General features: G+C 47.4%; 1 protein-coding gene across 1 annotated transcript in view; it reads right to left on the bottom strand.

Moving 5' to 3' along the window:
• FOXO4 (forkhead box O4) overlaps positions 1-25,184 on the bottom strand; it is a 34,998-nt gene extending 9,814 nt beyond the window's left edge. The window contains exons 1-2 of the mRNA XM_038415749.2: positions 24,680-25,184; positions 5,960-7,201 (exon numbers count right to left, since the gene is read on the bottom strand). Of these exons, the coding sequence (XP_038271677.1) occupies positions 5,978-7,201; positions 24,680-25,111 (1,656 nt within the window). The 5' untranslated portion in view covers positions 25,112-25,184 and the 3' untranslated portion in view covers positions 5,960-5,977. The remainder of the gene's footprint in view (positions 1-5,959; positions 7,202-24,679) is intronic.
• Positions 25,185-26,960: the final 1,776 nt, after the last annotated feature.

Raw genomic sequence — 26,960 nt, 5'->3', positions numbered from 1 at the left:
ATAGATTCCTTACTAGACAAATGAATATACAACTCTGAGTAATTCATTTAAAATACAATACAAAAATGTATTTCCCGCAGCCCTCAGAAGCAGTGCAAAGGCTTGGGGGAGTCAGGGGTAACAGAGGTCGGAGGAGCTGAAGGAGTCTGGGAGTGAGCCTGGAGGGTTATTGGGTGGGAGAAGTATGGAACAGGTGTTTTTTGGGAGGGGGGATTGTTAGGGAGTTGGGGAGCCTCCCCCATGCAGACCCTGACTGACTACTAGCCTCTCCCATTCAGTCTGGCAAATCTGCCCCCATCCCCATGTATCCCTGCAGCCCCCTACCCCCCCAACCCATTCAGCCCCTGGCTAAATGCTGTCTCCCCATTAGCTCCTGAGCCCCTGCCCCAGTCTGTCCCTCCCATTAGCCCTTCTGCACCCCAGTTTGTGACCCCCCCCCAACAGCCTCGTGTGCCCCACTCTGCCCCCACCCACCATATCCCATGCCTCCTAATCTGTCTCCATGGGCACTGTGATGAATGCAGCCAGCTGCTGACTGTTACTGCCAGTCAGCCACTGCAGTCTGTTCTGGTGCCACAGCAGCCTCTGCTGGGCTAAAGGTGGAACAGCAGCACTTAGAAAGCAGAATGTATTTTCTGCTCAAAAAAAAAAAAAAAAAAAATTCTGTGCCAGACATGAATTCTACACACATCCAATGGTGCAGAATTCCCCCAGGACTACTGTTTAATACAATTCACTGAGAACAATGTGGGGATGAGAAGCTTCCTGCTGATGTATGATAGCAAACTTCAGAACCCATTACAGATTTCTACTTCTTTATTGCTGGGGACATCAACTGTGGTGTCTCTGGCACACATTTCCCATAGAATGTCTCCCAAATCCCTATGCCTAGCACTTACCAGATTTGTTTCAATTCATCCAAAATTATCCTGCATCTCTTGTTCCATGGTCCAGATGGGAAAGCTAAGCAGCAATTCTCTGGAGACACATCAGTTCCCCGCCGCATGCGTCCAAGGTATGGCCAGCTGTTGGCCACAAATCCTTAGCTAGATTCTACCCTCTGATAAACATTCCTTAGTAATAATACACAGCTGCTTTCAAAAAGACATGGCATCTAATCAGAAGACAGCTCATCTGGTTTAGCCCCTACAAGACTCTGCATTGGGCACAGTACATATACTAGATCAGGGATAGTCAATTATTTTTAGTCAAAAGTCCAAATTTCTTGCACAAGGTACAGTCAAGATCCAGCCTCCAGAGAAAATAATTTAAAAAATGATAAGTAAATAAAAAGATTTCAGGGTCCGTTCAAAAGCGTCTGGCAGTCTGGATTTGGCCTACGGCCCGCCTACTGCACTAGATCATGGGTCATGCATTGCCAAACAAGAGAGGTCCCAGGAGGGAAAAAGTCAAGACTGCAGCACTAGTTTATAGGTTTCAGAGTAGCAGCCGTGTTAGTCTGTATTCGCAAAAAGAAAAGGAGTACTTGTGGCACCTTAGAGACTAACAAATTTATTAGAGCATAAGCTTTCATACTTACAGCTGTAGCTCACGAAAGCTTATGCTCTAATAAATTTGTTAGTCTCTAAGGTGCCACAAGTACTCCTTTTCTTTTAGCACTAGTTTATGCATCCCAATGTTCAGCCCCCTCATAAAGCAACCATGAGCTTTGGAAATCCAAGTCACAATTATAGGATTTACGATTTCTCACAGAGTGGAAATATTCCCATGTCAGAATGAACCAGGGCTGGTGATGCACACAATGGTCACAACAAAGCTTTGCTATGGATATTGTCATGCACTATATCAGAGCAACTGCCACAGAAAAGAATCACTACCTCTCAGTCTTTGCACTTGGGAAGTACACAGAAGCAACGTCTCAGAAACTACACTGTACTAAATCTGGATGTTTCTACCACCACTTAATGAGGTTGTCCTCCCAGCCCACAACTTACATTTCATTTAATTTCTGTGAGACTCAAATGAACAAAAGCACAGTCACAAACACAATGTTTGAACTAGGTCCAGTGATTAATTCCTAGGAGAGGGGAGGAGGTTTTGCTGTTTAACTCCACTAGGAAAGGCATCTTTTCTCAGTACAAGAAATGTAATATTGCTGTCAAACGGAATGCTCCTTATTTTTTCAATGCAGACAGTATGCAGGGTTCACAGATGGGCCACACAACCCCGACCATATTCCTCAGGAGAGGGAGTTAATTCTATTGAAGTATCTGCAGCTAGCATTACATCAGTGCATTCATGGGTCTACGTGTCACAGGCCCAGACGACAACTATCCAAGTCTCTCCAGATCACTGTTCAGTTTGGCATGGTTTGCTGCCCAATCGTTTCTCAGACTTTATTATTGTTGAATGTACAACTTACTCTTGACCCTTCAGGAAGCTCATATGATCCTAACACTGACCTCAGAGGTTTCCCACTTGGTAACACTACTGTTTGCCAGACAATATCCAATCCACGCTCAGGTATTTTTTATTTAATTGAGATTTTTCTATTTCTTGTGCAATTATGTCTCGCTGAAATCCAAGTCTACAATATGCATAGCAATCCCATGATTTAACTGCCAAGGCAGTAAATCAAAATGCTATAAACTAAGGTTTATTCCATCCCGCTAGATCAGCCTGTAATTCCTTGGCAAGAGAAGAATGCCATTTTTATCTTTGGCCCTTGCATGCAGTTATGACAATATTCTCTCTTCAATCCTCAACCAAACTGATGTCAGTGGAAGTTCTGCACAAATATCAGGGTAGAAACTCAGTAGGAAGATGTGCTCCCACTAAGGAGAGTCACTATTCCTGCCCCAACCCACCCCACCTGCAAGTTTTCTCCCTTTACCCTTGTGTCTACTGTTCTTTCCTTTGCATTGCATTGCCTTCCCTTCCCTGCAGCAATTACCAATTCTCTGCCCCCACATTCCATTCCACTTGCTGAAGGTGTTAGTAATGAAATACTAAATATTGACAAAAAGAAAAGGAGTACTTGTGGAACCTTAGAGACTAACAAATTTATTAGAGCATAAGCATCGCATGCATCCGATGAAGTGAGCTGTAGCTCACGAAAGCTTATGCTCTAATAAATTTGTTAGTCTCTAAGGTGCCACAAGTACTCCTTTTCTTTTTGCGAATACAGACTAACACGGCTGCTACTCTGAAACCTGTAAATATTGACACTTAGTCTTAAGACTTTATGTTGATATGTCAATGGGATTAAGGGAGGGGCAGGGAGCCACTGTGCCATGCTGTCTGGAGACTCAGGCAGACAGTGTTGCACTGGTTACATTCAGGCCACATTTGGAATGGTTGTTTCACAACCATGTTTGCTAGGAACTTTGTAAAATTAAAGCAAACATTCTACAGAATCTGAATACGAACAGATCAGATGGGCTGAGATTGACACCACTGTTCTACATATACAAAGTAGCACTTTACCTATGAGATCGGAAGAATATGCTCTGACATCACAAGCACAGCATTATGGCTACTGCATGGAGGAGAGGCTCTTATCTGTAGTGCAGTCATCTTCAGTATCGAGGAGCTCACCAGAATCAAGCTGTTAACCAATGCCAACACTAACGTTGCATCCCCCAATGAAGTGAGCTGTAGCTCACGAAAGCTTATGCACAAATAAATGTGTTAGTCTCTAAGGTGCCACAAGTCCTCCTTTTCTTTTAACACTAATGTAGTTCACCACATGGCAAATTAGAAACAATTTCTAGTTAGAAATACTTCTGCCTTAAAATGTTGCATTAGAAGAACTTGTTTTATAAATGTATTTGTTTGTGCTGCTTAGCTTCCCTTCTGAAGCATGAAGACGGCAGGTTTTAGTTTGAACTAATCCTTCAGGAAAGGTTGATACATTCATCTGCAGGTTTCTAGCCAGACAAAGCCCCAGACAATTCATTCCTGAAACTAGTGTTTTTGAAGCACACTATACAGGGACACAAACTCACTTAGACTGCGGCATCTTTCACAGAACAAGCAATTGTCAGTCTCACTGGAAACCTGGGCACCAGTTTTCTGAACTGCCACTTCATTAGTGGTGTGGGAAGCAGTTCTCTCCAAATGGATCAGAGAACAAATTAAAGGAACTAAAATGAAGCTACTCAGCAATTTTGGCTTAACATTGGGTAACTGACATTTGAGAGTCCCATTAAACTCCTGCTTTTAATTATCTCCCTCCAATAGCATGTTGGAAGATAATGAGAAATGTTTCAAAAAGTGAAAAGCCATATGCAAACAAATGACAGATTTCAGAGTAGCAGCCGTGTTAGTCTGTATTCGCAAAAAGAAAAGGAGTACCTTCATCCGATGAAGTGAGCTGTAGCTCACGAAAGCTTATGTTCAAATAAATGTGCTAGTCTCTCAAATGACAGATTGATACCACCCACAGTTGGCCTGAAGGTGGGTGTCTTCCCCACAAAAACCAGGAGGCCTTAGCAGAGTTTTCCGGAGAAGATGATTTGAAGGAGCCTTTTTAGAGGCATGTGATTTAGAAAAGATTTGTGAAAAGAAAGCCCCCTCCTCTCCTTCCCTGAAACCAAGACAAAAATGTTTCTAGACTTTTATTCCCACCCACAAACAAGTCCTCTCACAAATGGGATTCTAACACCACATTCTAATGCCCTCTGAAGCTAGCAATTTAACCAAACTCCATTCCCCACAGCTCTCCAGTAGGAAGAGTTTATTTTACTTTCTAATGTATTTGTCGCCTTCTACTAAACATTGAATATCACTTACAGATCCCAGAAAACAACCAGCAGTTGTGCAGTGCTGCCCAGTGACAATACCAGAAGGAAATCCAATGGCCAGGCAAGCTGGGTCTGGGGAGGTGCATTCTAAGCAGAGGGAAAATCTGAGTGGGTCTCAGTCACAGACAGCTCAGTTCCCAGCATTTATTTAGACATTTACCTTACTCGCGACTCCTTCCTGTGAATAGACCCCCTTACTGGAACTCAGCCACAATACACTTGGCTCCCAAAACCAACTCAGGACTGCTGCATGTGATCGAAGAGCAATTTTGAATCAGTTCCTCACAACATCAAAGCTATTCAAGGAGCAAGTTGAGAGACTGGCAGGTTAGGAAAGAAGGATGTGTGCTCAGAGGCCAGATGCCAAAAAAAGCTTCCTAACTCATTTCTGAGATTGAAGGGAAGCCCATCCTGCTCCTTAGAAGGACCTGCTTTTCAATCATAGGTGCGCACTGCATGAGTGAGAAAAGCCTCTGCTAACTCCATCAGTGTTGGCAGCAGCTTCCATAGCTAAAGCAAGTCAGTAATTACACCAGATTTGTGCAACCTCACATCTCTTATAAGGTATAGAGGAGCCATGTTTCCAAAAGAAAACTGTAAATGCAGGAAAGCTTATGCAGGGAAGTCTAAGCTGCAAGAATTATAAATAGTATCATCTCCAGAATAGCTGGAACAATATAGGAATTGCAAGGGCTCAGGAGCTGCATGAAGGTACACGGTCACCGAATGGCATAGGGAAGCATTACTGTTTCTTTTTAAAAGCTATAAGGAGATAGTAAATGTGCAATGCCATATTCTGTTTCCAAGAAGTTCTGACACTAGAGTGGTCTCACAGATCTACTCTATAGACAGCATTTTCCCAGTCCAAAAGTTTAATTAAACCTGCACAGAAATGCCAGAGAGCATCTTCCAGCACTCACTGTGAAGAGCACACAGAGCAAGCAGCTCAAGAGACAAGAAAGCAAAAGGACTTGAAAAGTACAAGTAGCTTCAATACCATCTACCTCTGAAGCTCATTTCTCCTCTAGGCAGGGCAGCCATGGTAGCTTTCAGCAATCAAGATACTGCCACTTTTTAAACAGATATACCTCACCAGTACAGAACTGGACATTTGAGGACTGCAAGGGAAGCATCCCAGCTCAAGCTGGCAGCGTCTGTTAGAGAGCTACAGAGTATTTGACAAACTCACCTACCTTTTTGTATTCCTGAAGTTAACTTGGTACCCAAGTATGGTTGGAGGCCTGGGAGGTGTTGGGGTAGCTGGGAGTAGACAGAATGGGTTCAAAGTTGAAATCCAGTCCTTCTCCATCCATGAGGTCACTGTTGATTATGTAATCCACATCACATTCAAGGTTCTCCATGTACATGTCAACGTCCAGGTCAGTGGGCAGTCTGTCCTGGTTCACTCCAAAGGGGGCAGAGCTAACAGAAGAGAGAAGTGGCTGGGTGCCCAGATGGACTGCTTGGGCCGTTGGTGCTGGGACTGGGGCCTTCAGAGTGGGCATGCTGGCTGTGTTTTGAGGAGATGCCACTGCAGAAAGCATAGATGGCAAAGCACTGACACTTACTGACTCTGACTGCTGCTCCAAAGGCTTTTCTCGTGGGTTGACTGGGCTTGTTTTATTCTGGGTGACTTGTCCACCTAGAAGCAGAAAAGTCTGGCTGTTTAGCCTGCTTCCAGTTTGAGGGAGTATCGGATCCACCTGAGTCATCATCACATCACTGGGAGGTGGAGAGCTTGATGTCAGGAGAGCTTCAAGGGTCTGAGGGCCAGAGAAACGGTTAACAGAACTCTGCAGCGAGATATCAACAGGGTTAAACAGAGAGGTGCCAAAAGTAGAGGTCTGACCAGCTGAATTCTGGGTCCTCAAGGAGAAGCTGGAATCTCTCTGGACTGAGCCACCTGAGGCAGACTGCTGGGTGGGCAGCATAGATGAACTGGGTGACATCAGGTTTAACCCATCAATGAGTTCAAGCTCCTCAGTCACGGTCGGTGGGACGTTGCTGGATGCACTGGAGTACACTAGAGAAGGGAGAAGCTTTTCATCTGGGAGGTCGTCCTGCTCAGGCATGATAGGAGACAGCCTGGCACTAGTGGTACTCGCATTGGAACTGGTTCGAGGCCGGAAACTGGTCCACACATCGGAGTCCTCATTATTCCTTGATGATGGGCTCCCAGGCCATTTGGGGAACTGGGAGCCAGGGCTGTCGGCAGTAGCTTCCGGAGCTGCTTGGAGCGAGGCCTTCTTTTTGGATGCTTTACCTCTGACTTTTGCCAGTTTGCTGCTGTTATCCATTGAGGCAGCTCTCCTCCTTGGTGCTTTCCCACTTTTACCACCTTCAGGATTGAGCATCCACCAAGAACTCTTCCCTGTAGCTTCATTATGCACTTTAATGAACTTGCTGTGCAGGGATAAGTTGTGCCTAATAGAGTTCTGAAAAAACAGAGAAGACAGCATGTTAGCATGTAGGAATGCATGATAGAGATCTTGTAGGTGTTTGTCTCTGTCTGAGGGGTTGGAGCCATCCTAGCCACTATGGATGTAGAAGCCCTCTACACCAACATTCCACACAAAGATGGACTACAAGCCGTCAGGAACAGTATCCCCGATACTGTCACGGCTAACCTGGTGGCTGAACTTTGTGACTTTGTCCTCACCCATAACTATTTCACATTTGGGGACAATGTATACCTTCAAATCAGCAGCACTGCGATGGGTACCCGCATGGCCCCACAGTATGCCAACATTTTTATGGCTGACTTAGAACAGCGCTTCCTCAGCTCTCGTCCCCTAATGCCCCTGCTCTACTTGCGTTACATTGACGACATCTTCATCATCTGGACCCATGGAAAAGAAGCCCTTGAGGAATTCCACCATGTTTTCAACAATTTCCATCCCACCATCAACCTCAGCCTGGACCAGTCCACACAAGAGATCCACTTCCTGGACACTACGGTGCTAATAAGCGATGGTCACATAAACACCACCCTATATCGGAAACCTACTGACCACTATTCCTACCTACATGCCTCTAGCTTTCATCCAGATCATACCACTCAATCCATTGTCTATAGCCAAGCTCTACGATATAACCGCATTTGCTCCAACCCCTCAGACAGAGACAAACACCTACAAGATCTCTATCATGCATTCCTACAACTACAATACCCACCTGCTGAAGTGAAGAAACAGATTGACAGAGCCAGAAGAGTACCCAGAAGTCACCTACTACAGGACAGGCCCAACAAAGAAAATAACAGAACGCCACTAGCCATCCCCTTCAGTCCCCAACTAAAACCTCTCCAACGCATCATCAAGGATCTACAACCTATCCTGAAGGACGACCCATCACTCTCACAGATCTTGGGAGACAGACCAGTCCTTGCTTACAGACAGCCCCCCAATCTGAAGCAAATACTCACCAGCAACCACACACCACACAACAGAACCACTAACCCAGGAACCTATCCTTGCAACAAAGCCCGTTGCCAACTCTGTCCACATATCTTTTCAGGGGATACCATCATAGGGCCTAATCCCATCAGCCACACTATCAGAGGCTCGTTCACCTGCACATCTACCAATGTGATATATGCCATCATGTGCCAGCAATGCCCCTCTGCCATGTACATTGGCCAAACTGGACAGTCTCTACGTAAAAGAATGAATGGACACAAATCAGACGTCAAGAATTATAACATTCAAAAACCAGTCGGAGAACACTTCAATCTCTCTGGTCACTCGATTACAGACCTAAGCGTGGCTATCCTTCAACAAAAAAGCTTCAAAAACAGACTCCAACGAGAGACTGCTGAATTGGAATTAATTTGCAGACTGGATACAATTAACTTAGGCTTGAATAGAGACTGGGAATGGATGAGTCATTACACAAAGTAAAACTATTTCCCCATGGTACTTCTCCCCCCCACCCCACCCCCCACTGTTCCTCTGATATTCTTGTTAACTGCTGGAATTAGCCTACCTTGCTTGTCACCATGAAAGGTTTTCCTCCTTTCCCCCCCTCTGCTGCTGGTGATGGCTTATCTTAAGTGATCACTCTCCTTACAGTGTGTATGATAAACCCATTGTTTCAGGTTCTCTGTGTGTGTATATAAATCTCTCCTCTGTTTTTTCCACCAAATGCATCTGATGAAGTGAGCTGTAGCTCACGAAAGCTTATGCTCTAATAAATTTGTTAATCTCTAAGGTGCCACAAGTACTCCTTTTCTTTTTGCGAATACAGACTAACACGGCTGCTACTCTGAAACCTGTCATAAACAGATATGATTCCTCATAGGAAGCTTGGCATGTGTGGCATATATATTCCTGCTAGATTCCACTTTGTAGAGAGACCTGAGTTTCTAAAGGAATCTTGAGTGTTAGGAGTTTCTTCAGAGGGAACCAATACCAAACTCAAAGGATGGAGCACCCTTAGCTGTGCTAGAGAGCATGAGGCCAGCATGAGGATTTAGTAGACAGCATCTTCCTGAAAAAAGCAACCAACACTGAAGAATGTTTATTGAGTATTAAAGATTTTAACAATTGTAACAATGGAACAGCTGAATGCAATGAGCACAGGCTAGGCAGCTTCCATAGCACAGCTGCAAATTTACTCTCAGCATCCTGCAAAACTTAGCACGTCCCTTGCAGATACAGCCATGGCATGTATATATGATGGGTCAAAACAAACTTAAGTGTGGTCCTAAGAAAGAGGAATGATGGGTGGGGAGTGGCTTCTTACAATGGGAGCACATCATATGTGAAAACCTTGGCACAGCAGTGAGGGAGAAAGACCCTGAACTCAGTAAGACCACTACCATACTCAAATACTTAGAGAGAACACGAACAGGGTAATAGGAAGTAAACCTTATTTTGATGCATTCATCTAGTGAGGGACATGAGTCACAGCCATGGTTCTGGAGGTTCCCCATCCCACCCCACAAAGAGGAAACCACTTTTCAGCAATCTGTGTGATCACTATGGGCGGGGGGGGGGGGGGAGAGAGAGATCAATGATAATACCCAACCAGAAACACAGCATTTGCACCTCATTCTGTATACCCCTACCCAGGCCTAATTTGATCTTTCCATCTAGCAAGAGAATACTTTTCCACTGCCTTCCTAGTACTTCTGAAAATGACAAACCGAAACACACATTTCTGTCAGCCATCATCTTAGGTCTCAATAGCTGCAGGCCAAGAGTGTCTAACGACTGACACTTCAGACCCAACAGAAGAAGTTCCCATTGTTTGAATGGGTCCTACATAAACACAAACTTTTCTTCTCCAAGTTTCGCAGTGATAGATTTGTTTAATGTTTACTTTGAACTAGTTAAGGAAGCCAAATTTTTCCTGCTGTAAGAGGCTGCATTGCTTCCATGACAGAGATCCCCGGGCTGCCCCTAACCCAGTATAAGATGGAGCAGATTGCAGCAGCCCTCAGCTTTAACCCATATAGCCAAGACAGTCTGAACGGAGTTAACTGGGCGCTCCTGTTGCCCCCCTTACATCCTCTCCCACCCCAGCCAAGCCACAGCTCCTTTTCTTTCTCCCAACTGCTTATCAGCCTCTCCCCCAACCCCTATCCACTGCTGACAAAGCAGAATCCCTCAGAGCAGGCAGAGTTCCAATAACCCCATCATGGCCTCATCAGCACCGTGTCAGTTTTGCCTTGCTCATCAGATCTCTTGCCCACCTCCCCGAAATGACGCAGGAGTGGGACTAGCAACACAGAGGCAGTGGAAACTACTCCTGCAGTGGGAAGAAGCTGCAGGACTGGATCTGCCCCGAGTCCCATCTTAGACATTCCCCTAGCCAAAACCACCTCCCTGAACCCTGAACTAGTCAGTCCTGAAGGCATACAAATTCCTCACAACTAGTCAGCATGCTAGGTTACCATGGAGTTGTGATCCTCAGAGACTACCTGTACCAGTAAATAATGTTTCATCATCGCTCATGTGGTGACATAGGTTCAGCAACATGCACAACTTAATGGCTCCCTAGTCTGAAGTTTTGTTTTAAATAAACTGATCAGTGATCCCCAAATCCCACACAGCCAATTCAGCATGGTATCCTGTCTCCTGCAGAGGCTGACAACTTTGTTCTTCCAAAAAAAGACTACACATTAACATTATTGATTTAAAATAGGATTTTCTGCAGCCACCACCAGCAAGGACAAGAGCCTCATCTTCCCTTTCAACAGTTAAGCTGTGAACTCCTGCATTACCCCAGTCTCATTAGGAACTAGTCAGCAGCTAGTATATACAGCCCACCATGGAAGGAATGACTGCTATTGCATAAACAGAAGGGTTTTGGCTCAGTGTATTTCTGTGGGACTTTAAACCACATGGCCTAGAACAACATGTACAGAAAAAGAAGGAAGATTGTGTCTCTGGGTAATAGGCCAGATGAGCTGTGAGACGGAACACAATCAGCTAATTGCTACATCAACAAAAATCCTCTGCATGGCTGCAAACCCTTCAGTTACACTGAAACCTACAGGAAGAGGCCACCATTTTTGGCTTAAGTGGAAACTTTAGTTTACAGTTTTCCAGCTCTCTGGCGGCATGGAGGTTACAAACAAGACACCCTGAAACAAAGCCAATACTCATGTCAACACAGTTGTCAGCAGCCCATAAACAGTTTTGCCATGTGTATACCTCAGACTTCAAGCACTCTTCATGCACATCAGGAGGCTACGATAAAGCCATACATATTGTGATTCTGGGTACAGTAACCCTAGCAGAAGGGCTAGGCCAATACTGAAAATGAACTTGAGTGTCCAGATCTTCTAAAGCAGAATTAAAGAGCTAACTTCCTCCAACCCTGCTGATTTTACAGACAATGCAAGGGGCTCTGTAGTTAATGACCTTATGAAAGCAGGGAGGTCACCTACCCAAAAGATGAACTGGAGCAAGTTCAGAAGTGCAAACGTTAGGTGACACTTACAGGATTCTGAAAGTGAAGGGGAGATTTTGTTTCAAGAAGGTGGCCCCCATTTTTGTCATCAGCAGGATATTATCCCACTTGTGACTAAACGTGAAGAGTAAGGAACAAGCTGTAAAATTAAGGGGGCATTTCCCAATAGGTTTATCATACTGGGTCAAGCAAGGTGGCCACACCCAGCAATTGTTCCTGCCAGTGGTCCTTGGCCTGACTTTTATTGGAGGCAACAGTTTGTGTCCAAATGACAAAAGCTGACTGGTATTAGCTAGATTTACTCTCTCCTTCCCTAATTATCTGGGCTCTCTTTCTTCCTTCCCAACTGCCTTACTACTCTGAAAGCACTTGTTACCACTGCCAGCATTACACTCCCAACACTAATACCACCTTGAGGGTGCATCTACACTAGACCTTTTTTCACCATTTGTCTTACGTTGATACAGCTGGTTGGTTGCATCACCTATGGAAATAACAGAGTAGACCAGAAACGCACACGTTTACCACTGTCAGGCTACAAGATAGCAAAAAAATACTTGTGTCCATTCTAGTGTTACCACCAGCACTAGTACCACAGGCAAACAGTATGGAAATCATAGTGCAGACAAGGCTTTAGTGTCCACTGTCAAGACTACTGCTAGAAATCTTAGACCATACTCTCTCCAAGACAGGAATTGTACCTATCTCTATGCCTGGAAAAAGCCTAGCATGTTATAGGCACTCCCACATCTAAATGCGGATGTATACAAAAAACCCAAACCCTATACATCTCTGTCAGCATCCATCTCTCAGACATGTGTTTAGCAATTTAATGTCAAAGGATTTAAGGATGCAAAGTTAGCATTGAAGAGGGTCTGCAAAGCAAAGCTGCACTGGACTTGTTGAGCAGCTGCTTCTGCTGCAGGGGGTTTTCAGTTATCTAACAGCATTTCCCATACATGGCCTCAGGGTCCCTTCCATGCCCTCTCCCCCCAGAATGAACACAACAGGTTGAGCCACAAGGCTGCAGTCTTTCAGAGTAGCAGCCGTGTTAGTCTGTATTCACAACAAGAAAACGAGTACTTGTGGCACCTTAGAGACTAATAAACGTATTTGAGCATAAGCTTTCGTGAGCTACAGCTCACTTCATCGGATGCAAAGCTTATGCTCAAATACATTTGTTAGTCTCTAAGGTGCCACAAGTACTCCTTTTCTTTTTGCGAAGGCTGCAGTCATCTATTAATGATACTCCATTAAATGCATGCAGTGGGTCCCATGTCTTTTCTGTTCGTCTACAGAATGTGGGATTGGGAGATGAGGATCTTAAAATGCGCTACGGAATGAAGGATCATAGAATCATAGAATATCAGGGTTGGAAGGGACCCTAGAAGGTCATCTAGTCCAACCCCCTGCTCAAAGCAGGACCAAGTCCCAGTTAAATCATCCTAGCCAGGGCTTTGTCAAGCCTGACCTTAAAAACCTCTAAGGAAGGAGATTCTACCACCTCCCTAGGTAACGCATTCCAGTGTTTCACCACCCTCTTAGTGAAAAAGTTTTTCCTAATATCCAATCTAAACCTCCCCCATTGCAACTTGAGACCATTACTCCTCGTTCTGTCATCTGCTACCATTGAGAACAGTCTAGAGCCATCCTCTTTGAAACCCCCTTTCAGGTAGTTGAAAGCAGCTATCAAATCCCCCCTCATTCTTCTCTTCTGCAGACTAAACAATCCCAGCTCCCTCAGCCTCTCCTCATAAGTCATGTGCTCTAGACCCCTAATCATTTTTGTTGCCCTTCGCTGTACTCTTTCCAATTTATCCACATCCTTCTTGTAGTGTGGGGCCCAAAACTGGACACAGTACTCCAGATGAGGCCTCACCAGTGTCGAATAGAGGGGAACGATCACGTCCCTCGATCTGCTCGCTATGCCCCTACTTATACATCCCAAAATGCCATTGGCCTTCTTGGCAACAAGGGCACACTGCTGACTCATATCCAGCTTCTCGTCCACTGTCACCCCTAGGTCCTTTTCCGCAGAAAAAGGATCTGGAAGGCAAACTGATTTAGGCCAAGCCATGTGGCTATTTATATGGATAACTCCAAAGTCATTTGGGGTTGGATGGGATAGGAGGGAACAGCTGTTATAATCAGCACCAACTTCCCAGCAACAGCCTTCTTGGGGAGCTCCCTCAGCTATGTAGCAGTGTCTCTGCAGCATTCTTCCAGAGAAACAAATTTCTTTCAAAAAGCAAAGCACCTGGGGACAGAAAAGTGACACAAAATCTTCCAAGACAATTAGACTGGTGATGCATACAGCAGGCAATGTTCTGTCTGGAAGAGCAACCACCCCTGAAAAAAGTACAGTGCCTTCTAGGACTAAGACTCTTAGGGCTAGTCTACACTGGCAGCGCTTTAACATGGCTTGTGTGCAGAGCGCTGGGAAAAGAGCTCTCCCAGTGCTCTAAAAAAAACCCACCTTCGCAAGGGGCGTAGCTCCCAGCACTGGTGCACAGTCTGCACTGGTGCTTTTTACAGTGCTGAAACTTGCTGCACTCATGGGGGGTGTTTTTTCACACCCCTGAGCAAGAAAGTTGCAGTGCTGTAAATTGCCAGTGTAGACAAGCCCTTAGAGGATCTGGGGTGGGGCCTGTGTGTTCAGTTAAGCACACATTGTTTTTCCTGTAGAGTTCACTGTGATCAGCAAGACGCAGAGTTGAATACCTAGCTGCGTTAAGAAGGTTCTCTCTATACAGGACCATTAGTAAGGCTATTAACAAGTATTAATAAGATCATGCTTGAGCAATGAGACCCAACACAACCTGGCACCCCTCATCCCAACCTTTCTGTTCTCATCTAGTTCCATTTCCCCGTCACGGGCACACACACTACCACCACCAACCACCCATTCTATATTGTTCTCCCATTCATCTCTGCACCTTATTCTACGTGTTTCAGAGTAGCAGCCGTGTCGCAAAAAGAAAAGGAGGACTTGTGGCACCTTAGAGACTAAAATTTATTTGAGCATAATCTTTCGTGAGCTACACAGCTCACTACATGGCTCCCTCAAACCCTCCCTCGCCCTGGCTTTCACCCTCTCCTCCAAGTCACATCTTCCAAAAGGTCTAGTAATCTTAATTCGCTCTCCTAAAAAGTGCCGAGGTGTGACAAGTTTTGCCCAAAGTGTTTCCACTCTCTAGGATTTTTACTGTCTCTGGGATGCCAGAGTATGTCACTTGGCTTTTGTTGGTTCCTATCTCCAATCCTATCTTCGAGTTGCTCATCTGGTTTTAAGCTTGCTGGAACAAAGAGCCCAATCTTTTTATAGCACCTAGCACACTGCACTACAAGAATGCATTTGGAAACAAAAAAACAGGAGCAAGATTCCAGTGGCTTAGTTCAGGATACATGTCAAAAATCAATTCGCCAAGCTCATTCTTAAACTAGAGCGAGCTTCAACCATGGCTAACTTCCTTCTAGAACCTTTTAAATACCCATGTTTCAAAGGAAGTGACACTCAAAGCATTGTTCACCTGCAGTCACCCAAAAACTTAGTCTCCATCATTAGGAACACAACCCCATGCTCTGAGTGCCCCAAAACCTCTGAGTGCCAAAAGCAGGGATTGGATGACAGGGGATGGATCACTCAATAAATTGCCCTGTTCTGTTCATTCCCTCTGAAGCATATGACACCAGCCACTATCAGAAAAGAAAAGGAGTACTTGTGGCACCTTAGAGACTAACAAATTTATTTGAGCATAAGCTTTCGTGAGCTACAGCTCACTTCATCGGATGCATCCGATGAAGTGAGCTGTAGCTCACGAAAGCTTATGCTCTAATAAATTTGTTAGTCTCTAAGGTGCCACAAGTACTCCTTTTCTTTTTGCGAATACAGACTAACACGGCTGCTACTCTGAAACCTATCAGAAAAGAGGATACTAGAGTAGATGGGCCACTGGTCTGACTCAATACAGCCATTCTTATGTTCTTTAACCTGCTAAAGACTAATGGGCTTCAAAGTCAGTTGAGTGGCAGAGAAAGAGGATGTGTGCCAGTTCCCACCACCAGCAAGCATCTCTATGACTCTTAAACTACACTTCCAGTGAATAAAGGAAAATATGACATCAAGTTTCAAACCCTTCACTTAGAACATGCAATACTCCACTTATAGCAGCAAAGTTTAACGGGGACAGTATTTGGGTAGCTGCACACCACACCCCACTGCTTGCTGGTGGGCAAGTCAACTTTCTAGTAATCTCACTTTTGCAGTATACCCAAGACAATAGTAAGTAGCATTTTTTCCCTTTTCCAGAGTCAGTGATTCCCTGACCCCAGGATAAAATTATACACTGGTCTGAACCACCCTGAAACACACACACACTACAAGACAGACAGTATTAAGGCTTTGCTCAGCACTAAGATATAGAATTTAAGTTTTCCATTTCCTTTTGCTTGATGACATCTAGGTTTAATGTCAGCTATGCTTCAGTGGGTGGAGGCTGGAGAATTTCCCTATTTTTTTCCCCCAGTGGGGCCATGAAACTATCAATTACCAAAGATCAGAACTCAAAATACATGCCCTGCCCCCCCACCCCACCCCAGTCACCAACAGATGCCCCTGGAAAGGGAAAAACTACTCTTCTCTAAGTGGCATGAACCAGAACATCCCCTATTAACTTGGGCTGTTACTAGCCCTTGGCATAAATTGTGCATCTCCAGAAGGGGGCACTAGTTAACTCAGCTACTCCAAGGTCTGATTCTAAAAAGAAAAAAAGATGAGGGGATGACGGAGCTCTTCTGGAAGCTGATGAATAAGGCTCTATCAAATCATTTCTTTTACAGTATGAGAGAACATATGGAAAAGTCTGCAGCATTCTCAATACTTCCATCTGAAGACGCTCACCTCTGAGCACTAGGATTTAGATTGGTTTAAAGCTAGACAAGTTCATACCACCATTTTAACAAGCCTTTGAGACACCAGCCAAGTGCAATGCCACAACCCTGACATGCCTGGATTTGGAGATTGTTCAGTGCTACTGCACTGTAAACTAAGGTTTGGTTTCTTTGCATCTTCCCCCAATCCAAGCCCTTTACTGCTCTTCCTGACAGTCCAGGATCTTACTAATGGAAAAAGCCACAATTTTAGACAGCTGGAGCTCAACTTCACCATGTCAGCAGTGCAAGAGAACCTATAACTAGTTCTGTACACGTAACTCACTAAAAGCATCCTTTCCTAGGAGCCTTTACTGGAACCCTTCAGCATACGTCCTCATGCCAACAGGAGAGGAAAACAGGAGCATTGAAACTGATCAGAGCAGGCAAAGGGCTGTAATCTTTCAAGACAGAACAACTATCCAAGCACCAGTCAATTCATTTGCATAACTCCACATACACCTCTACCCCAATATAATGCGTCCGATATAATGTGAATTCGGATATAACACGGTAAAGCAACGCTCCGGGGAGCGGGGCTGTTTTACCGCGTTATATCCGAATTTGTGTTACCGCAAGCGGTTCCTCTGCACCCCCCACCCCTTACTTGCTGCGGCCCCCCCACCCCAGCTCACCTCCACCCCCTTCCATGAGCGTGCACCCCCGCTTTGCTTCTCCCTCTCTCCCTCCCAGGTTTGCCACGAATCAGCTGTTTGGCATGGCAAGCCTGGGAGGGAGAGAGGGAGGGGGGAGAAGCAGAGCAGCAGCAGCACACTCAGGGGAGGAAGCGGAGGTGAGCTGGGGCAGGGGGACATGGGGAGGGCCGCAACAAGTAACGGAGGGGGGTGCACAGAGGAACCGCTCCCTGCCCCAGCTCACTTCCGCTCCGCCTCCTCCCCTGAGCATACCACCGCCTCTCTGCTTCCCCCCCCACACACACTCTTTCCTTCCAGGCTTCCCACACCAAACAGCTGATTGGCGCAGTAAGTCTGGAAGGGAGGGAGGGAGAAGCGGAGCAGCAGCAACGCGCTCAGGGGTGGAGGCGGAGGCAGAGCAGAGATGAGCTGGGGTGGGGAGCGGTTCCTCTCCCTACCCCGATACAACGCGATCTCACCTATAAGACGGTAAGATTTTTTGGTTCCTGAGGACCACGTTATATCGGGGTAGAGGTGTATTTACAAAAACATCTGGTCTGTAGAACAAGTGATGCTGACCTGGGACATACAGTGAGTAGATAGAAAAGGAGTACTTGTGGCACCTTAGAGAGGTGCCACAAGTACTCCTTTTCTTTTTGCGAATACAGACTAACACGGCTGCTACTCTGAAACCTGTCATTATGCAAGTGAGTAGATAAAACTAGATAAACCTCAGCAGGCAAAAGAAGGAGAAGATTACCTGCTCTACTAAAGCAAAGCTTCACTTTAAACTTACATTACGTTTGCTGAACAAGAAGCCACCTGTTAGGCATAAGGATGTCCTAAATTTATTGACTACCCCCACCCCACCAGGAGTGCTCTAGAGCATGGTTTCCTCTATGACTGGTCTGCGGACTGGCGCCAGTTCCAGAGACCTCCCTGATGCAGTTTAGGAAGGCAGCAATCCAGTCCCTGGTATCCAAAAGGTTGAGAAACACTGCTCTAGAGTATGAAACAAGCTTGTTTCTTTCTTTTGCAAATTCATATGGAAATTCAGATAGCCACAGGGACACAAGCCACCCTGCCCTACTGGCACAAGGCAGTACGTACACAGGACTTCCTTTATATTAGACATTCTTTATTCTGAATTTGTCCTCCAACCTTCACAGATGATCAGATACTACAAGATGGGTACCAATATTAAAATCTAGACAGGCATGAACAGGGTCACTGGTGCTGCATGCAGGATTACCAGCAAGTCTTCATCCTTGGTCACCTAGTTGGCCCAATAATCAGTGATTTCTAACCCAGGTGGTACTCACACAATATGCACTTGTGAGGTGTATTGAATACACATTTTACAGTGAGATATGTCCAAATTATTCACAAACAGCAGAACCAAGATACACTAAGGAGTTGGGGGTTTGGGAGTCAAAGGCTATTTGGGACGAGAGTGTTAAAGAAATGCTGAAAGTAGCTACCATTTGAATTCAACCATCCTATAACAACTGCGATACTCAAGAGTCATTTGACTTTTTTGTGTGTGTGTGGGGAGAGGATTATATACTATCAGGAAAGATGATAAAGAGACTCCATATGTGCCATATAAAAGGGATAGGCTTGATTTCTGTGATGGGGAAAATTGCCTCTGGTGAGGAAGGAACATATTTTCAGAATGCACTCTCTCCCAACCAAGAGGCATTTAAAAAATAATTTTAGAGGGAAAAAACTAAGTGTCTTCACTCAGAATTAGCACTTTGCTTGTCCCAGCACCTTCCTGATTGGTCCCACACACATGGGAATGAAACAGCCCTACAGCAGTTTCAGACGCATGGCATGGATTCCCTTAAGGGTGTTTGCTTATCCTTTTCTATCGAACAAAGCATAGCTTTACCCAACTGCATTAACCCCAAGAAGCCGTCTGAAAGCAGGAAAGATTTATCCCCTGATCCAGAGAGCAGCTTACAAAGTGCAAAGGAGGGGATTATAAAGAAGTCCAGGGAGAGAGAAACCCTGCTGGAATATTTCCACTTTTTTAATCCCAGTTATTTCTTAACTTCAAAAGTGGATGATTGCAGAGAAAAAGGAAACTGCACAGCCAGCAAATTAATTTTCTCCTTTTAAAGTGTAGTGAACACTGCCTCCTCCCACAAAAGTCTCAAATTCATTGAAATTCACACTAGTTATACTCAGTCTGCAAGACTTATAATTTCACTCAATTGTACATTGGAGTGGAACAGCTATGAAGGGATTATGAAGTAACAAGGAGAGATTATAAAGTTTCATCATGATTAAGCACAGTCTCCCCCATGGAAATTCCTTTTCTGCCCCTGCTGAAGGTCATAAAACAAAGCCATCCTGAATAAACTGATTCACAGACTGCAGTGCTGCAAACTGAGTAGCACTACCTAAAAGTCTGCATTAGAGAACAGTAGCAACTCCAGAGCAGCAGGAAGACTTCGCATATTCCCACATCAGAACAATCCATTCCCTTCACTTATCACACAAGGATCTGTGTTTCAGAGTAGCAGCCGTGTTAGTCTGTATTCGCAAAAAGAAAAGGAGTACTTGTGGCACCTTAGAGACTAACAAATTTATTTGAGCATAAGCTTTCGTGAACTACAGCTCAGTGAGCTGTTGCTCACGAAAGCTTATGCGCAAATAAATTTGTTAGTCTCTAAGGTTCCACAAGTACTCCTTTTCTTTTTTTGCTATTTCATACTAGACCCTCCAACCTCCCCAGTACCTTTTATTTGAAGTGGAAACATTTTTAGAACCCACTCTAAATACAGCTTTAGAGTAGCTATAAATGCTCTGGGATCTGTATCCTGATGCAGCACATTCCTCACACAGGACTTCTATTACTATTAATTATAATATAAATTACCAACCAGGACCCCATTATGCTAGGCGTTGTACAAACATAGAACAAATTAAGTTGTGTCCTAAAACGCCTCTCATCCTGTTTAATTCAGTCAACCAGCTTTGCCTATTTGACATTGAGATTTGGATGCAGTGAGCCAAAGACTTCACAACATAGTCATGTCTCTTTTGCAGTTAGTCAAAGGTCAAGAAAAGAACTTCACAATTGACTTGTGGAGAACTCAAGGGGGACTCTGTTCCTTCTGAAATCTTGCTTGTCATGGCCTAGAGCAGTGGTTCTCAACATATTACACATTGTGGGTCGCATATGCGGCCCACAATGTGTAACCTGGGCCACAGGGGCCAGTTGGCAAGGCAGCAGCAGCCCAGACCCTGACCCTGGACCTTCACCGCACAACTGCCCAGGCCTCTGAACCTTGCAGGGCTGGCCAGCTGCCCTAGATCCTAGGACCCCTGCCACGCGGGGCAAGCCAACTGCCCACCCTGGTCCCCCTCCGTGTAGCACCCTGGATCTCGGAGTCTGCAGGAATGGGCAGCTACCCTGGACCCTGACCCTTGGCTCACCCCAGGCCCTGCCGCGCAGCTGCCACAGATCCCAAAGCTTGTGCGGCCGGGCAGCTTCCCCGGACCCCAAAGCTAATGGGGCCCTAGGGCTGGCAGGGAGCCCTGGACTCCCAAACCCCCAAGTCTGCAGGGCCGGCCAAGAGCCTGACCCCCGGGCAGCTGGGACTCTGGGCACACCCACAGCTGTGTGCTAATTGGGCTGCCGGTTGAGAACCACTGGCCTAGAGATTAGATACAGACATTCCCCAGTGGATAGCACAGAGAACACTGATCCAACCAACATCAGTCTCACCAACTTTTTGCCAAAATAATTGCACATGAATCATGGTAGCACAGAGGACAGCCCACCTCTAACATGGGGCCTGGAAGAATTCCCTTCAGGTGAGACAACCAGACCTGCTGGAAAATTGGTATTTACAACTGTTGCAAAGCAACACATCCTAGCAAACTGTCCCGTGACAACTGTTGACTAACCGGATTCAGCTAGTATTGAAAAAAAACTAAGAGTAGCTGAAATTTAGTCAGATTACTTGCCCTCTCCAGAGATCCTCAGCCAGCCACCATGCAGTTGGAAAAGTGACAAACTCTTTATGTGCTGACAGGTTTCAGAGTAGCAGCCGTGTTAGTCCGTATTCGCAAAAAGAAAAGGAGTACTTGTGGCACCTTGGAGACTAGCAAATTTATTTGAGCATAAGCTTTCGTGAGCTACAGCTCACTTACTTCATCGGATGCATTCAGTGAAGGCATCCGATGAAGTGAGCTGTAGCTCACAAAAGCTTACGCTCAAATAAATTTGCTAGTCTCCAAGGTGCCACAAGTACTCCTTTTCTTTTTATGTGCTGAGTAGTGGCATGTTTAGGCTCCTAAAGACATCTGTAAGAGTTTAAATCCACTGTACACTCTGGAAAGAGCAGGGAGTAGGGAACTGACTTCTCTTCCGCAACAATAAGACCCCTATTTTTTTCTCTCTCAGTATTTCTAAGACGCCTATTCCCTTTGTACGTATGAACAGTTATTAAGGACAGCACTGACTAGCTCGTGTGATGGCAAAATTCTCACCGCTCCCCTTATTCCTGGTGTGTATATCATGGCAAGTTTTGTTTGACCTGAATAGTAATGTAGAAATATTGCAAACACCCTCTATGTCAGCTGTCCTAGGGCAGAAACAAGATCAGCACCCCCACATTCACTTTGCTTGCATGTTATATCTCATTCTCCTCTGTAGGTCTATGTTTTGTCTTCAAATCATAAGGTTTTTTGGCAATGGACAGTCACTATATGTTTGTACAGCACCTGGCATAAGAGGGCCCTAATCCTAACTAGGCCTCTGGATGCTAAAGCAATACAATTAAAATAATAAATACAACTACAAATAATGCCAATTTCAAAGAAACCATAAACACAATACAAGCAAAAAGATACCCCATTTTAAAGTTAGTTGTCATGGACTAGGTGACACATGCAGCAAGTTCACACCCCAGTGCAGTTGGAGGCCCCAGCACCAGAACTTGCAAGCGTGTTGAGGTAGCTTGCCAAGAGCATCCCTCAGATGTCAGTTCCTCATTCAATTCATTAGTCTAAACACACTAGCACGGAAGACCAGGCTGATAACAGCAGAGGATGGAAACTAAGGTCAATGCTCTTCATGTTACGTTTAAAAAAAGGAGTACTTGTGGCATCCAATGAAGTGAGCTGTAGGTCACGAAAGCTTATGCTCAAAATAAATGTGTTATTCTCTAAGGTGCCACAAGTCCTTTTCTTTTTGCGAATACAGACTAACACGGCTGCTACTCTGAAACCTGTCATGTTACTTTAGAATCACATTTTCTATTTCCAAATAAACATAGTTTAGTATTTTTAAACAATGTATTCCACAGTCTATTTTTACTTTTCACTAGCTCACAGAGCTCACTCAGTTGCTGTAGGGCAGACATACCCACCCCCTCCGCCCATGGGACAGAGCACCCTTTCTAAAGGGAGAGTCGTGAAAGCCAGGAATCCGAGTTATGAAGGAGTTATTTATACTGAGTTTCAGAGAAGCAGAGACACAAAGAACTGTAGCCTTGTATTTAAAAACAGTTCAAATGATGCTTCATCTAATACAGTAGCTTAGCACAAGAGTCGCTTATCAGGCCAGCTCCTTTCCTGGAAAACTTTTCAGAACACAAAGAGAGCAAGGAGCAGCCTTTCCTGGAAATGCAGAAACCAGCTGGACCAGAGACTGGCACAAAGGTCAATCCTCATCTGCTCAGTGGAGACGCATATGAACTGCTCCATCTCCACAAAGCCCATCACAACCCCCTCCATCCCCTCGATTATTTGTATTACAGCAACACAGTGGCCCTTATCAGAATGGGGGGTCCATTACGCTAAGCTCTATATAAACATTAGACAATCCCTCCCTTAAAGAGTTTACAATCTAAATACTGACAAGAAGCTACAGGTCGATATAAAACAAAGAGGAGGATGACAAGGTTGATGGTAAAAGGAACACAAGGAGCCACAGCTAGGTGCCTGATTTGCACACTTATAATAAAAAATAAGAATAATACCAAGCTCTTATATAGCACGTTGTTTGCAGAGCAAGGTACTTTATAAAGGTTAGTATCACTATTCCGATTTTACAGATGGGGAAACTGAGACATAGGGAGGTAAGTGACTTATCCAAGGTCACCCAGCAGACTAGTAAAGCCGTGCATGGATACCAAATTTATATCTGCGGATATAAAGTGGGTATCCGAGGAGCTGCAGGGCCCTACCAGGAACAGCAGTGGCAAAAGCAGCCTCCCTGACTAAGGGCAGTACAGCCACGCCAAAGGAGCTGCCCACCCAGGGCACTGGCTTCTGCGAGTGCCGGCCGGACATGCGGCTGCTTTTGCCGCTGTCATTCCAGATACAGCCGTGCAGCTCCTTGGATATCCGCTGATATCCCATACACAGATATAAATTTGGTATCCACTCAGGGCTCCACAGAGGAGTGGCTAAGCCAGGAATAGAACCCAAGTCTCCTGAGTCCCAGTCCCGTGCTCCATCCAGTAGGTTTACTACCTCAAGTCTGGGGGATTTTTTTTAATATAGGTGAACTGAAAGAATGAAATAGATATTCCATTCTGTAGAGGCTCTCCCCATAGTATCCAAGCACTTTCCAGCAGTTCAATAAGCAACTAAATCTGCAACATGTTTGCTCTCTCATCCTCTCTGCAGAGGGAGAAGTGCATGCACTTTTTCAGATTTTTTTCAGTGTTTGTATATATACACACACGTATGCAGAACGACATGTTTATGTCGGAGAACGCAATTGCAAAGCGGAAGATGTGGGGGTTGTGAGGGGGGAGTTCTCTTCTGGGGGAGTTCATTGCACAGGCTGGGACGTGCTCCTTAAGAGATGAACTTTACACTATTTCCCCATGTTATTTCTCCCCCCCCCCCCCCCCGTTCCTCAGATGTTCTTGTTAACTGCTGGAAATAGCCTACCTTGCTTGTCACCATGAAAGGTTTTCCTCCCTCTCCCCCACCCTGCTGCTGGTGATGGCTCATCCTAAGTGATCACTCTCCTTACAGCGTGTATGATAAACCCATTGTTTCATGTTCTCTGTGTGTGTGTGTGTGTATATCAATCTCCCCTCTGTTTTTTCCACCAAATGCATCCGATGAAGTGAGCTGTAGCTCACGAAAGCTTATGCTCAAATAAATGTGTTAGTCTCTAAGGGGCCACCGGCTGGGGCAGCGAGAGACAGGAGCGCCCATCGCCCCCCAGCCAGTCGCTGGGTCAGTGGGATCCGCTGGGTTCCCCCTTTCGGCCACTGCCTCAGCAGCTGCCGACCGAGGCGCTCGCCCCGCTGACGGAGGCGTGTCCCCAGCACCGCCGCCCTGGGCCCGAGCCGGCGCTGCCCCGACACGCAGCCGGGGCTGCGCCGGCCCAGCCGGCAGGGAGCAGCCGCGCAGCGAGGCCCCGCACGCCCCCGGCCCGGGCTGCCCCGCTACCTTCCAGCCGGCCGAGCTGTTGCTGTCGCCCTTGTCCTTGAAGTAGGGCACGAAGCGAACCATCCACTCGTAGATCTGCGCCAGCGTCAGCCGCTTCTCCGGGGCGCTCTCGATGGCCTGGCTGATCAGCTCGGCGTAGGACTGGTTCCCCCAGGCGTTCCGCCGGGAGCCGCCCTTGCGCGCCGCCGCGCCGGGCCCCCGCGCCCCCTCGGCCCGCCCGGGCCCCGCCGCCGCCGCCGCCGCCGCCCCGCCGGCCCCCTCCTCCTCCGCCGGGCCGCCCGCCGCCTCCTGCTGCTGCGCCGCCGAGAGCTCGGGCCTGGGCAGGGGCCAGGTACACGAGCGGGGCCGGCTCTGCGGCGCGAAGTCCGGGTCGATCTCCACGCTGCCCCCCGGGCCGCCGCCCGCCTCGGGGCCCGGCTCAGAGGCCGCCATGGGCCCGCTGGCTCAGCGCCGCGCCGGGGCCCGCATGCCGGGCGGCTCGCCCGCGCCTCAGCGGCGGCAGCCGCCGCGCGCCCCGCGAAGGCCGGCGGCCTCCGCCATTCCCCGCCCGCGCGCTGCTGGCGCCCGCACTCCCGCGCCTCGGCCCTTTGTCGCGAGCCCGAGCCGCCGCCGCCGCGGCCTCACGGCTCTGTTTACCACAGCCTGGGGAGGGAGCTGCGCCTGCGCGCGCGAAGCATGCCGGAAGCTGCAGTCCCGCAGCCTACTAGGAACGGAGCGCGCGCCGGGCGAGGCCGGCCCAGGGACTCCGTTTCCCGACCCCTCCCGCATGCGCCGAGGCGTGGCAGGGGCCAGAACGGCGGCGTGGCAGACAGGACGCTTGGGGAACTACAACTCCCGAAATGCCCCGCGACAGCCTCCGGATGGGCTCGCCTGACAGAGCAAACCGAGCCTGCCCGAGCGAACCCGCGCTCCTCCCCCCCAGGGCCAGCGACCCCCCGCCGTGCCCCTTCCCCCCCCCGCCGGCCAGCAACCCCCCCCGCTGTGTCCCCGCCCCTCCCTCCCCGCCAGCGACTCCCCCCCGCTGTGTCCCCTCCCCTCCCCGCCAGCGACCCCCCCCCGTGTCCCCGCCCCTCCCTCCCCGCCAGCGACTCCCCCCCGCTGTGGCCCCGCCCCGCCCTCCGTGCCAGCGACCCCCCCGCTGTGACCCTCCCCGCCCCACCCCCCATGCCAGCAACCATAGAATCATAGGTTTCAGAGTAGCAGCCGTGTTAGTCTGTATTCTCAAAAAGAAAAGGAGTACTTGTGGCACCTTAGAGACTAACAAATTTATTAGAGCATAAGCTTTCGTGAGCTACCCGATGAAGTGAGCTGTAGCTCACGAAAGCTTATGCTCTAATAAATTTGTTAGTCTCTAAGGTGCCACAAGTACTCCTTTTCTTTCATAGAATCATAGAATCATAGAATATCAGGGTTGGAAGGGACCCCAGAAGGTCATCTAGTCCAACCCCCTGCTCAAAGCAGGACCAAGTCCCAGTTAAATCATCCTAGCCAGGGCTTTGTCAAGCCTGACCTTAAAAACCTCTAAGGAAGGAGATTCTACCACCTCCCTAGGTAACGCATTCCAGTGTTTCACCACCCTCTTAGTGAAAAAGTTTTTCCTAATATCCAATCTAAACCTCCCCCATTGCAACTTGAGACCATTACTCCTCGTTCTGTCATCTGCTACCATTGAGAACAGTCTAGAGCCATCCTCTCTGAAACCCCCTTTCAGGTAGTTGAAAGCAGCTATCAAATCCCCCCTCGTTCTTCTCTTCTGCAGACTAAACAATCCCAGCTCCCTCAGCCTCTCCTCATAAGTCATGTGCTCTAGACCCCTAATCATTTTTGTTGCCCTTCGTTGTACTCTTTCCAATTTATCCACATCCTTCCTGTAGTGTGGGGCCCAAAACTGGACACAGTACTCCAGATGAGGCCTCACCAGTGTCGAATAGAGGGGAACGATCACGTCCCTCGATCTGCTCGCTCGAACCCCCCCGCTGTGACCCCTCCCCGCCCTCCGTGTCAGCAACCCCCCCGCTGTGACCCTCCCCGCCCCGCCCCACCCCACCCCCCCATGCCAGCGACCCCCCCCCGTGTCCCCGCCCCGCCCCTCCCTCCCCACCAGCGACTCCCCCTGCTGTGTCCCCTCCCCGCCCCGCCAGCGACCCCCCCCGCTGTGCCCCTTCCCCCCCGCCGGCCAGCAACCCCCCCCGCCGTGTCCCCCCCCGCCGTGTCCCTACCCGCCAGCGACCCCCCCGCTTTGTCCCCATCCCTCCCTCCCCGCCAGCAACCCCCCCGCTGT

The sequence above is a fragment of the Dermochelys coriacea genome, chromosome 9 (assembly GCF_009764565.3).
Source record: "Dermochelys coriacea isolate rDerCor1 chromosome 9, rDerCor1.pri.v4, whole genome shotgun sequence".
Lineage (NCBI taxonomy): Eukaryota > Metazoa > Chordata > Testudines > Dermochelyidae > Dermochelys > Dermochelys coriacea.
Note: the sequence above shows the minus strand (reverse complement) of the source record. Positions and strands in the feature narration are given on the sequence as shown.